Source organism: Apodemus sylvaticus, chromosome X (genome assembly GCF_947179515.1).
Source record: "Apodemus sylvaticus chromosome X, mApoSyl1.1, whole genome shotgun sequence".
In the NCBI taxonomy this organism is placed as follows: Eukaryota; Metazoa; Chordata; class Mammalia; order Rodentia; family Muridae; genus Apodemus; species Apodemus sylvaticus.
In genome coordinates this window covers 36,510,523-36,523,636 of record NC_067495.1, presented here as the reverse complement: position 1 = coordinate 36,523,636, position 13,114 = coordinate 36,510,523, and the positions used below count along the sequence as shown (strand labels likewise).

General features: G+C 37.5%; 1 protein-coding gene across 2 annotated transcripts in view; it reads left to right on the top strand.

Annotated features, from left to right (window-relative positions):
- The window catches only part of Acot9 (acyl-CoA thioesterase 9), a 39,762-nt gene extending 27,531 nt beyond the window's left edge, over positions 1 to 12,231 (top strand). For both annotated transcript variants that reach the window (XM_052170142.1, XM_052170143.1), the window contains 8 exons: positions 698 to 774; positions 8,694 to 8,761; positions 9,933 to 10,044; positions 10,202 to 10,292; positions 10,459 to 10,544; positions 11,086 to 11,173; positions 11,316 to 11,466; positions 12,068 to 12,231. In XM_052170142.1, the coding sequence (XP_052026102.1) occupies positions 698 to 774; positions 8,694 to 8,761; positions 9,933 to 10,044; positions 10,202 to 10,292; positions 10,459 to 10,544; positions 11,086 to 11,173; positions 11,316 to 11,466; positions 12,068 to 12,156 (762 nt within the window). In that variant the 3' untranslated portion in view covers positions 12,157 to 12,231. The remainder of the gene's footprint in view (positions 1 to 697; positions 775 to 8,693; positions 8,762 to 9,932; positions 10,045 to 10,201; positions 10,293 to 10,458; positions 10,545 to 11,085; positions 11,174 to 11,315; positions 11,467 to 12,067) is intronic.
- The last annotated feature ends 883 nt before the right edge of the window (positions 12,232 to 13,114 follow it).

The following is a 13,114-nucleotide window of genomic DNA, read 5'->3' as shown; positions in this document are numbered from 1 at the left end:
CTCTCTCTCCCCTTCTCTCTCAATCACTTGCTTTCTCCCTCTCTCTCTCAATCTCTCTCCTTCTCCCCCTCTCTCTCTCCAGGAAAGACCACAGTTGCACAGGAGTATAATGACACAAGCTACCCTGAATCCCACTAGAGTAGCCCCACGCTCACAGGCACTGTTCTGTTTCAGTGTTCCCCATTGCTCGGATTATAGGCATGTGTACCTGGCCAGTTGTTTCAGTTTTTAAAGAGGTAGTCGTAAGTTTTAATTGTGACATGGAACAATCATTTCGGCCACCCAGATGCCCCAGGACTCCCAGGGACTGAGCCATCAACCAAGGGGTACACATGGTTCCAGCCAAAAATGTGGCAGAGGAATGCTTTGTTGGGCCTCAGTGGGAGGAATGGTCCTTGGTCTGGTGAAGGCTTAATAGATGCCTCAACAAAGGGAAACCGAGGGGAGGGGGTGGGGGTGGGGGTGGGTCGAGTGGAGGTGCATAGACATGAAGGCAGGGGTGGGATGAGGAGTTGGGGTTTTGGGGGAGGGGAGAAACTGGGAAAGGTTTTACCATTTGAAATGTAAATGAAAATTATATTCTATAAAAATAATGATGATGATGATGATGATGCAGATGCAGATAATGCAGCAACATGGTATGTTTTCCAACAAATGCATTCCTTACAATTTTGTTTTTCTTTTCTTTGTTCTTTAGCTGCACAATGATGATAAATACTGGCCTGTTTTGGATGCAACTTTTGTAATGGTCGCTCGTGATTCTGAAAATAAGGGGTAATTGCTGTTTTTTATAATTCCATAATTTAAAAACTTCAAAGGAACATAAGATTGAAGAGAAAACAATGCGTTTCTATATGCCTGTGACCTGAGTTTAACAGATTTAATCTCAACATGTTTGAAAAATTCATATTTTCTTTCTAAAGAACATAAATATTTTCAAACAAGTTTCATGCATGATGACATTTTACCTCAGAATACTTTAGTATAGGCATTTTATTTATTGACTACCTATACTATGTCCTGAGTAAACCCACTTGCCATATTCCCTAGGTTGTAGGAGCCACTGGTTTACTTTCAGACTGGCTTGGTTTTAGCATAGATGAGAGAACAAGTGGTACTTGTTTTCCTGTCTTTGGCTAATTTCCTTAACATAATGCACTTTAGTTCAGCACACTTTACTGCAGAGAACGTTCTTCCTAACAGCTGAATTGTATATTTAATTTTTCATTCATTAGCTGATACTTTCCCAAGGTGGCTCAGTTATCTTACTGGTTGTTAATAGTGCTACATACATAGGCGTGCATAGCTATCTCTGGTATGCTAATTTAATTTTAAGTTAAATATATACAGATGAGAGATAAATAGGCTGTGTAGCATATCTATATCTAAAAAGAAAGTTCTTTATGATGACTGTACTAATTTACATTTCTTCTAATAGTGTCTACAATTTGTTTTCCTCTGTATCATCATTGTTAGTATTAATTTTTTTTAAAAAAAATAAAAATAGCCCCTTGGAGTGATAGCTAAAGATATTAAAGACTTTTTTATCGACTTGTTAGCTACTTCTGTTTCTTTTCTTAAGGGTTATTGAGATCATTTGCCCATTTTTAAAAATCAGTTTATTAAACTTTTTGAGTAACATATATTCTGGATATCAACTCTATCTAAAAAGCATGTTTGTAAAGCTTTTTCTCCCATTCTTTTGGTCCATTCTGTATTCTGTTGAGTTTTCCTTTACTCAATAGAATCTTTTTATTTTGATGTAATCTCATTTGCTTATGTTTCATTCATTTTTTGTTTTTTGTTTTTGTTTTTTTTTATTTGGCTTAGAGATACCTTCACAAAAGTCTTTACTCATTTCAATGTTGTGGAGTGTTCCTGTTCTCTTGTGATGGTTTCAAATCTTAGATTTTTAGCTCATTCTTTTGTTGTGTTTTGGTGACACCAAGTTTTTGTGTGTAACAACTGTGGCTGTCTTGAAACTCACTCTGTAGACCAGGCTAGCTTCAAACTCAGAGATGTACTTGCCTATACCTCCTGAGTGCTGGGATTCAAGCCTGAACCACTGCTAGGCTATTTTATGTTTTGTAAGTGCTGATGGGTGACTCTAGTTTCTTTCTTCTGCATGTGGATATCGGGTTTCCCATATCCACACCATCTGTTGAGAAGACTGTCCTTTGTACTACATACTGTAGGTGTGTTATTGTACATGTAATTTTTCTATTCTCTTCAACTGATCTGTATGCTCTTTAATGGCAGTCATGGACTCACTATGTGGACCTGGTTGGTCTCAAATTTGCTTTCTGTCTCAGCTTCCCAAAAGCTAGGATGCTAGGTGTTTACCATCATATCAGGCCTACAATATATCTTGAATTTAGGTACTATGATACCCAAACTGGCTATTTTCTTAAATAACTTTTATCACTATGCTATAGAGTTACTTGCTTCTCTGGTAGCATGTTTGGTGAACATGTATGAGACCCTGAGTTTCATTCCCAGCCTGAAAAAAACCACAAAAATTCAAAAATAGATTTATTGAAATATAATTCATATATTATGTGATTCACCTATTGAAAGTGTGCAATTTGGATTTTGGTATACTTACAAGCTGTAAATTCTCTAAAGTATGTTCTAATCTAGCCTACTTGTGCATCTTTATTACCCTTTTAACTATTTTGTATTGTTAACATGTTGCAAGGCTAGGCTAGCTAGTACACAAAATATCCTATTTCTTGGATTTGCCTTATTGCTTCCTCATGATGTCTTACTTTTTATTTGGTACCCTGAACCTACTATATCCTGTAACTGAAGTTCAATAGAGCTTCACGTTAGATTCAGTCAGGATGCTGATAAGAGTGTGTTTTCAGTGTGACTGTTCCTGAATGTTATGCCAGGATGTGACTTCAGTAGGTACCGCCTGGGATGTTGCTGAGCTTGATCTGTATATTCAACAAGGACGGACTGATCTCTCTACAGTCTAGTCAGGTTTTCCTCATGTATTCTTCATCTTTTGATTGGATACTTCTCCTTCCATATTCCCAATTGATTGACAAAGAGTGTGTGTGTGGGGGGGGGGGAGGGCTAAGAGATAGCTTTGGGAAGTTCCTTCTCTATTTCTTGTGGCTTCCAGGGTTTAAACTTAAGCCGTCAGACTTAGTAGCAGGCACCTTCATCTACTGAGATCACTCAGAATACACCGTCTTCACATCAGTTAATTTTAATGTACATAATTGGTCATTGCAGTACTCATCTTCATTGGAATATATAAAACAACTTTTAAATTCTGTCATCTTCCCTTCATTTATTAGCTTTGAGTTCTATAACTGTAGTCCTTGCTTGTCTTGTTGTTCAGGATGTGGTCTTTGGCCAGAGGGATTGAGACATCTTTGTTCTTTCAGAATTATCTCCACTAGCCTTTTGTTTTGTTTTATTTTTAATTTCTTATAATTTGTATTTACGAAAGTAATATTTCATTGCATTAATTTCCTCTTTAATCATAGAAGTTGGGGCCGGAGAGATGGTTCAGCAGTTAAGAGCACTGACTGCTTGTCCAGAGGATCTGGGTTCAATTCCCAGCAACCACATAGCAGCTGTTTATAAGTTCAATTTCAGGGGATCAGACATCCTCACACATACATGTGTGCAGGCAAAATACCAATGTACATAAAATGAAAAAAAAAAGGAAGTAGATTTAAGGAAATGATGAAAAAAATAATTATGTTGTTATTAATCATAATCCAACTACCAAGATATCTACAGGATTTTTACTTTTAGTTCCCTGTCCCTTTCTATTTATTTTTAGATCACTTCATACACATGCACACGCGCACACACACACACACATATAGACACACAATGTCATTTGATTATGTTTACCTTTCATTCCATCTTATTTATGCCCATTCTCTTAGTCTTCTTCCCAGTTCTGCTGAAGCCCCTTTTCCCAGGAAATCTCTCTTCTATTTTCATATCTTTTTGTGACCTGTTAGGTTGAGTTAGGGCCATTTACATAAGTCTGAGGGGATATAATTTTTTTGGAGGGAACATGGACAACTTGTCAGCTACTCCATTGACAATGATGGGTTTGCCCAGACAATCCTCTAGTGGGGTGGGGGGGTTGAACTCATGAACCTCTCCCCATTCGTGATGAAGTGTTTATGACCTCCAGTTCGTGCAGGTGGCCTCAGTTGCTGTGAGTTCCTGAACATAAACTGTCATCTCATGTCCAGAAGCTAGTGTTTCACAGCCTCCACCCCCATCTGCCTGCTCTTGTGTCTGTATCCTCCTAGCTCCTGATCCTGAGATGGCAACACTCCATTTCCAATGAACACTCAGCACTCCTTCTCAGCACTTTGCATGGTTCTGAGTCTCTGCATTAACCTCTGGCCAGTACACAAAGAACTGTCCATCTGGAAGGCCATAAGAGGAGCACTTATGTTCCTCTCTACATTCCTGACCTCTGGTACGACAAGATGGGTTAGGTTCATCTTGATACCTTGGCTGGAGTCAGCCATTTAGCCACAGAATCCTGGGATTCCTCTTAGTAGGAACTGTTTCATTAGTTATGGGGATTGCTGTTGTATTGTGGTTTGTTCAGAACATTGTGGTGACTGAATTGCGTATGTATTAGAAACCCAACTTAGGAGTCAGTAATGAGACTTTCTCCCTGTTGTATAAAAAGCTTGTTTAGAAAAATAAGACAGATTTTCAGTTTCATGAGGTCCTACCTATCAATTCTTGATCTTAGAGCCTGAGTCATTGGTGTTACATTCAGGAAAATTTCCCCTATATCAATGCATTTGAAACTCTTCCCCACTTTCTCTTCTGTTGTATTCAGTGTGCCTGGTTTTATGTTGTGGTTCTTGATCCACTTGGTCTTGAACTTTGTGGAGGGTGATTTATATGGATCTATTTTCATTCTTATACATGCAGACTGCCAGTTAGACCAGCACCATTTGTTGAAGATGCTTTCTTCTTTCCATTGTATGGTTTTAGCTTCTTTGACAAAGATCACAAATGACATATGTTGGATTCTTTCATTATAGTGGAGAGCTTTCTTTCTTTAAGATCCATGTGTGTGGTTTTATTTCAGGGCCTTTAATTCTACTCTATTGATCATCTTGTCTGTTTCTGTACCTACTGTGCAGTTTTTATCACTATTGCTCGTAGTACAGCTTGTGATAAGGGATGGTGATTCTGCCAGAGTTCTTTTATTGTTTAGGATGGTTTTATGTTTTTTTTCATATGAAGTTGAGTATTACACTTTGAGGTCTGTAAAAAATGTGTTGGGATTTTGATAGAAATTGCATTAAATCTGTGGATTGCTTTTAGTAAGGTGGCCATTTTCATATGTTAATTCTACTGATCTATGATCATGTGATATCTTTCCATTTTCTAATGTCTTATTCAGTTTCTTTCTTTGGGAACTTGAAGTTCTTGTCATACAGATCTTTCACCTGCTTGGTTAGAGTTATACCAAGATATGTTATATTGTTTGTGGCTATTGTAAAGGGTTTTGTTTTCCTAATTTCTTTCTCAGTCCATTTATCAATTGTATAAACGAGGGCTACTGATTTATTTGAGTTAATTTCATATCTAGCCACTTGGATGAAGTTATTTATCAGCTGTATGAGTTCTCTGGTAGAATTTTCGGGCAGAATTTCCATGTCTGCTGGGTATTGTAGGGTTCCAACAGGTTGGGGTATTACCTGTGTCCATGTGTCCCTGATTACAGCAGGTGTCCTGGGAGGCAGGCAGGGCTGTGGTGTTGTGGGTAGTGCTGGTCTTCTAAAGCAAGTGGAAGTGCAGACAGGAAATGAGCTCCTTTGTTTCTGCAGTGATTCTCAACCTCTGGGTCGCGACCTCCTTGGAAGTAGTAGTATATCAGATGTTTACAATATCTAACAATAGCAAAATTACCATTATGAAGTTTTTAAGCAAATGGTTGGATCTGGAAAATATCATCCTAAGTGAGGTAACCAAATCACAAAAGAATACACATGGAATGCAATCTCTGATAAGTGGATATTAATTAGCCCAGAAGCCCTGAATACCCAAGGCACAAATCGCATAACAAATGACTCCCATGAAGAAGTAAGGAGAAGGTCCTGATCCTGGAAAGGCTTGATCTAGCATTGGAGGGGAATATAAGGACAGAGAAGAAAAGGAGGGAGGTGATGGGAGAATGGATGGAGAGAAGAAGGTTTATGGGACATATGGGGAGGGGGGATCGGGGAAAGGGGAAATCATTTGGAATGTAAACAAAGAATATAGAAAATAAAAATATATAATTAATTAAATAAATAAAAAATAAAATAAAAATGTGTGTATATATATATATATATATATATATATATATAGCAATGAAATAACATTATGGTTGGGGGTCACCACAACATGGGTAACTATTAAAGGGTCACAGAATTAGGAATGTTGAGAACCACTACTTGAAACAGTTTAAATTTTATTTATTTATCAAGGCATACATGCATGTGACATGGCACATGTATGGAGGTAAGAGGAAAACTTCCAGGAGTCAACTTTCTCCTACTGTGTGGTTCTGAGGAATAAAACTCACCAGGTCACCAGGCTTGTCAACAAGTCCTTTATGAGCTATGACATTACTGGTCCTATATAATTTTTTGTGGGTGTTATGTAATATCTTAATTACTTTTCCTGTTGCTGTGGTAAAATACCCTGACAAAAGAATTAGGGGAAAAAGGGTTTAGTGTTGCTCAGAGGTAGAGAGAGAAGTCAAGGTGGCGGGAGCTGAAAGCAACTCCATTGTATCCACAATCAGGCAGCAGATAACAGTGAATACATTCTAGCGTTCAGCTCACTCTTTCTATTCTCCATGGTCCCAGATCCCAGACAGAAAAGGATGCCACCCATAGTAGGTTGGTCTTCCCACCTTGTAATCAAGGTAATCTTCCATTGGTATGCCTAGAAACTAACATAATGTAGATAATCCCTTATATGTCCATCCAGGGACCTAATTTCCGGGTGATAACACATTCTGTCACACTGGCAACACTATCACATGTATTCATTGTACATAATGATGTATCATAAAGACATTTTATACAAGTGTTTTATATAGGTTTGGATCATACTGACCCCAACCTTCTTTGTTCTTCACCTTTTTTCCTCTGTATTTCTGTATTTCCCCAGATAACCTTGTTTCTAATTTCATGTCATATATTATGTGTATTTGTGTGCGTGTGTGTGTGTGTGTGTGTATACATATACATATACATATACATATACATATACATATACATATACATATACATATACATATATACATATGTGTATATAAAAACTTAATATTTTGGTTTGAAATATGATTTACAAATTACATATGTTAGATTCTTTCACTATAGTGGAGAACTTTCTTTCCTTAATTTTTTGGTTCTGATGATGGTCATTCTTGTATTTTGAAGAATTTTTTTATGTTATTTATCATTTTAATGATTCATTGTATATTATTTATTTTATTTTTATTTTAAAGAATTTTTAACAATGCACTGAACCCTTGTATACCTTTTACCTAAATTCCCTGGTCAACATGGTACCACATTTGTCTTCCTTTCTTACCACTTGTAAATATACACATGGACCATTTTTCCCTGAATCATTTAAATGTAAGTTTTGGTTGACTTCACCTGCCACTAGTTTAGTGTGTGTCTCTTGAGAACAAAGTAATCCTCCTACATGATTCCAATGCCTTTATATCACAGTGTCTCCAGGATGTTTAACAGTGTAGCAATTATATAAATCTAATCTATGATCCATACTTGGATTTTACCAGATGTCCTAAAATATCTTCATGAAGTCCTGCCCCAGATTCAGGATACATCAAAGCAATGGTTCTCAACCTCCCTCACATTGGGACTTTAATGCAGTTCTTCATGTTGTGGTGACTCACAGCTATAAAATTATTTTGTTGTTACTTTATCACTGTTAAATCGTGATGTAAGTATCTGATATTCAGGAGACCTACTATGCAATCCTTGTGGGAGTCACAACTAACCAGTTGAGAACTGGAACACTAAAGGGCCCTGCCTTACATTAGGCTATTATGTTTGTTTAACAGAAGAACCCCTACTGTTTCTATCTTTGAAGACATTGAGATTTTTGTAGGGTCCATCCTAAACTCATATTTTTGTTCTCGTGAGTAGGGCCTTATGGATGGTAGGCTGCACTCAACTCATTATGGTGATGATCTTGGACGTCTAGTCCTCCTTGCCCTATCTCTCATGTGCTAGGATTACGGGCATATGTGGCTATGCCCAAATTCAGCATTCTTTTTATAATATGAACTTTCTAGTGTGTAGTTAGGTCTATAAACAGAAGGATTACTTAATTGTCCCAGTCTCTGTGTGAGGATATCAGTAAGCATTACATAAAGCAAATGGCAAAAGAAGACTGTTTCATGTTGGTAATGCTGGTCCCTAGGGCCTTATTTATGCCAGACCCAGCACTCAACCATTGAGACATAACCCTGATGAAAACATTAAAACTAGGAGACAGTTATTCATCTTTATTTTTATTAGATAATAGCATATACAGTGTGGTTTTTTGGTTTTGCATAATTTATTTAGGCCAGATTAGCCTAACACTTGACATCCTTGGAATTGCAGAAGTGAATCATCAAGCCAATATCTTAAACTAAATTTTTCTGTTTTCTTTAGGCCAGCTTTTGTAAATCCACTTATTCCTGAAAACAAAGAAGAAGAAGAGCTCTTTACACAAGGAGAATGTATGTTAATTTTATTATAGTGAAATAAAAAAATTAATGTATATTAATTTTACTATAGAAGGGATTATTGATGATTATATGAATTCCTTATAATAATCAAATGTTTTACCCATGCCAGGATTTTTTGATAGACAAATGAATTTATTTTATCCCATGGAACTCATGCTTTGAACAATTTTATTGATGGCACAGTATTAAGTGAAGCAATTTATCTTTTCATTTTTATTGCTTGAGAATTTCATACATATATATAATATGTTTTGGTCAAGTTCCCCCATCCCCCTTCATTTCCTTCCCTTCCCACCCATTCTCCTCTTTTTTACCATTTAACTTAATATACTCTTTTTTAAACTCATTATATCCACTTAGTGCTGCTAGTAAGTGCATGGATGCAGAGCCATTTACTGGAACACAGATAGCGATGAAATGAAAGTATATCTTAGTTGTGTAAGTACTAGTCAGATTGGGGCTATAGATCAGGAGAACCAGTGCTCTCATACTAAACTGATAAAATTTCCATCTGAAAGAAAATACTCAGGTTGGACAGATGGATCAGCAGTTAAGAGCACTGCTTCACTTCCAGAGGGCACAGGTTCAATTCCCACCATGTGCATGGCAGTTCACAACTATCTGAAACTCTGGTTCCAGGGATCCCGACACCCTCATATAGATATACATACAATCAAAACACCAATGTACATAAAATAAATCATTAATCCCAGCACTTGGGAGCCAAAGGTAGAGACTAGGTGGTTTTCTGAGTTTGAGGAAAGCCTGACCTACAGTGAAAGTTCCAGGACAGCCAGGGCTACACAGAGAAACCCTACCTCAAAAACCAAAGATAGATAGATAGATAGATAGATAGATAGATAGATAGATAGATAGATAGATAGATAAAAAAGAAAAAATACTCAGTGGAAAAAAATATTTTTGTGTGTTTGTGTGTGGTACTGGGTTTGGAATCCAGGGCCTTGTACATGTGAAGAAAGTGCTTTACTATAGAACAGCTCCATCTCTGGAAATTTTATGCTATTGCTGTGGTCTTCCCTTGGAGGAAGGGAAATTTCTGATGAGATTTTGAGTCTGAGAAATACTTTGTAGGTTGTAAGGCACCCTAGTTGCTGTGGGGTGACCTTCCTGATCACTACTTGTTTATTTTTATATACTTCAGTGAACAAGAGCCGAAGGATTGCATTTAGCACCAGTTCATTACTGAAAGTGGCTCCCAGTTCTGAGGAGAGGAATATCATACATGAACTGTTTCTTAACACACTGGATCCAAAGTAAGTTAAGATTGTGGACTCCCAAGTTGAGAAAGTATTGTAGTCCGAGGTCTTTTCCAAAGCCACACTTATGTGGAGAATGTTTATAACCTATTTCCTCTCATCAGTGAAAACATGGCAGTAACCATGCTTATTTAATTAATCTCCGCTTGCACAGGACTATAAGTTTTCAGAGTCGAATTTTGCCTCCTAAGGCAGTGTGGATGGAGGATACAAAACTCAAGAGCTTGGATATTTGTCACCCTCAGGTACTAGAACTTTGTGAGAAGCCTGAATTTGCTGGATTGCATTCATGATAATTCTCTAAACTCTGAAACATGTTTAAATGGACATTTTCTATAGCATTGTTAATTTATTTGTTTTCTGTATAAGGATAACCACAGACTTTTATTAATACTCATTTATGTTTTATAGGAGCGAAACATTTTCAATCGGATCTTTGGTGGTTTTCTTATGAGGAAAGCATATGAACTTGCATGGGCTACTGCTTGTAGCTTTGGGTAAGGTTGACTTAAGTTACCTTCTGACAAGTGACTTACTCCTGTCCACTAACAGGAAACATTTTAAACCAGTCAGGGTATGAATTACACTATAGGGTTATACCTTTTATAAGATCTCTGTGTGCTTAAGGGTGGAGAGAGTAGAAAATGTAAGAGATGACACTGTGACCTTATGGGTCCAAAAATCACTCTTTTCCTTTTTACATATTGCCATATTTTTTCAGCAGGTCTTTAATAAATGAGCTAAATCATGGAAACAGTCTTCTGAAACCAAAGTCAAATGCCTCTGATAATGTTTTTAATGTAAAACTTTCATTATATATTCCTAGATAATGTCATACACCAGTGCAATGTATTTAGAACATACCTACCCCTACAATTTTGCTTTAATGAATATCACCCTCATAGTAGCTAGATTTGATAATTTTCACTTTCTTTACATTATTTTTTATCATTGTTATTTAACATCGGTGAATTGTTAAGGGAAACATTTGAGACCTGAATTTTACAATTCACTCCAATTTTCGGCTTTCTCCAATAGAGGTTCCCGGCCATATGTGGTAACAGTGGATGATATCATGTTTCAGAAACCTGTTGAAGTTGGCTCAATGCTCTTTCTTTCTTCACAGGTAGGTGTGTTATGAGGGGTGAAAAATATTTTTGTCATTTGGGTCTGGAAAATAAGTTTTTACCTTCTGTTTTTCTCTTATGACTAGTTTCCTTCCCCATTCTTAAAGCAACTGACAAAATCTTGTGTCTATAATCTTTTAGGTATGCTTCACCCAGGACAATTACATTCAAGTCAGAGTTCATAGTGAAGTGGCCTCTCTTGATAGTCGTGAGCATATGACCACCAATGTCTTCCATTTTACATTCATGTCGGAAAAAGAAGTACCCTTGATTTTCCCCAAAACATATGGAGGTAAGCTATGATTATTGCTTCCTTCTAATGAGAAGAAGAAATTCTCAATACCACCCCCAGGACCCCCCTATGGTATGTGACTGAGCCTAGGGATTTGCATATGTTAGGCAAGTACTCTGTCCTTGAGCTACATTCTCAGCCCTCTTTTAAATGATCCTTGAACCCGGAATTCACATGAGCTGGACATGTGCTCTACCACAGAGCTATAGTCCTAGCCCTCTTGATTTTAAATTGTCCTTACTAGTGTCTCCAAGCCTGTTAGCCCAAGCGCATGTCTTTGGGAGATTATAGTTTTGAAGTTCTATAGCCAAATATGTTTTTAGGCCTCCAGGAATGGCTATTGTTGCTTTGCACAGCTGTGTACACAGAGCTGGTACAAACTGCAAGCAGCCACTGATAGTGAAAGACTAGTGCAGCCAGCAAAATGAGATGAGATCAGGGTTTCTCTCTTAGCTTAGTTGTATAGCCTCCAGTCCCAAAGTGCATCCCTGTAGCTGGTTTTGCATATACAATGTTGTCCTATTATTCCCAAATAGTCATTTATTGTGTGGTTGTCCAAAGTGCTGCACATTTCTTCAGAGGAATCTTTCTTGTGTTTCAGAGTCCATGCTGTATTTAGATGGACAGCGGCATTTCAAGTCCATGAGTGCCCCAGTGGCTTTGAAAAAGGACTACCCTGTGGAGCCCTAGGGAAAATCTCACTTGTTGCAAACAAGCACTCCCGGCACTGTGACATAGTGCCTAATAAAAAAGTACTGAGAAGTATTGATGTTCACGTTGCTTTTTTTATCCTCCATAGAGGGGACTGTAGTTCAGCTTTTAGAATGATGAGAAAAGCAGGATGAGTGACTGGATGGGGCTGAGGGGTGAAAGAATGATTAAACAACAAAACCTTTTACAGTAATATGATTGTGAGCCTCCCATGTTACTTCTGACCCCTGTTTGCTATAGATTTCAGCCACATATGTTTTTATACAGTTGGTTACATTCTTTTTAAGACTAACTGGCTCCCCTATGTTGGCTAAAGTCCTATCAATTCTATATGATCAGTTTTTGCTTCCCCCCCGAAGGTTTTATTGTTGTTGGAGGGTAGGTGGAAAGTTGATAAAGGAATCCAGGGACTGGAGAGATGGCTCAGTGGTTAAGAGCACTGACTGCTCTTCTAGAGGTCCTGAGTTCAAATCCCAGCAACCACATGGTGACTTACAACCATCTGTAATGGGATCTGATGTCCTCTTCTGGTGTGTCTGAAGACAGCTACAGCATACTCACATATATTAAATAAATAAATAAATAAATTTCTTTTAAAAAAATTCATCAAAGTCTATGATTTATGAGAATTAAATCTGAAAATATCACCAAGAAGTGTTCAGGGATGAGCTTGATGAAGAAACTCAGAACCATTTGTTCCTTCTTGCATTTCTTAAATACACTGTGCTATGGGCTAGGCAGGATATGTCTTAATTGAAAAATAGTAACTACTCATGTTTCTGGAGCATTTAGATGCTAGGCAGACATTTGACCTGTATGAGATCACATTTCTCTGAAGAATCACAGTGAGGCAGGATCTATAGCTAACTCCCCATAGGACTAGCCACTGAGGAAATTGAAGCAAATGGAAGTTAAGTGCCCTGCTTAAGGTCTAGTA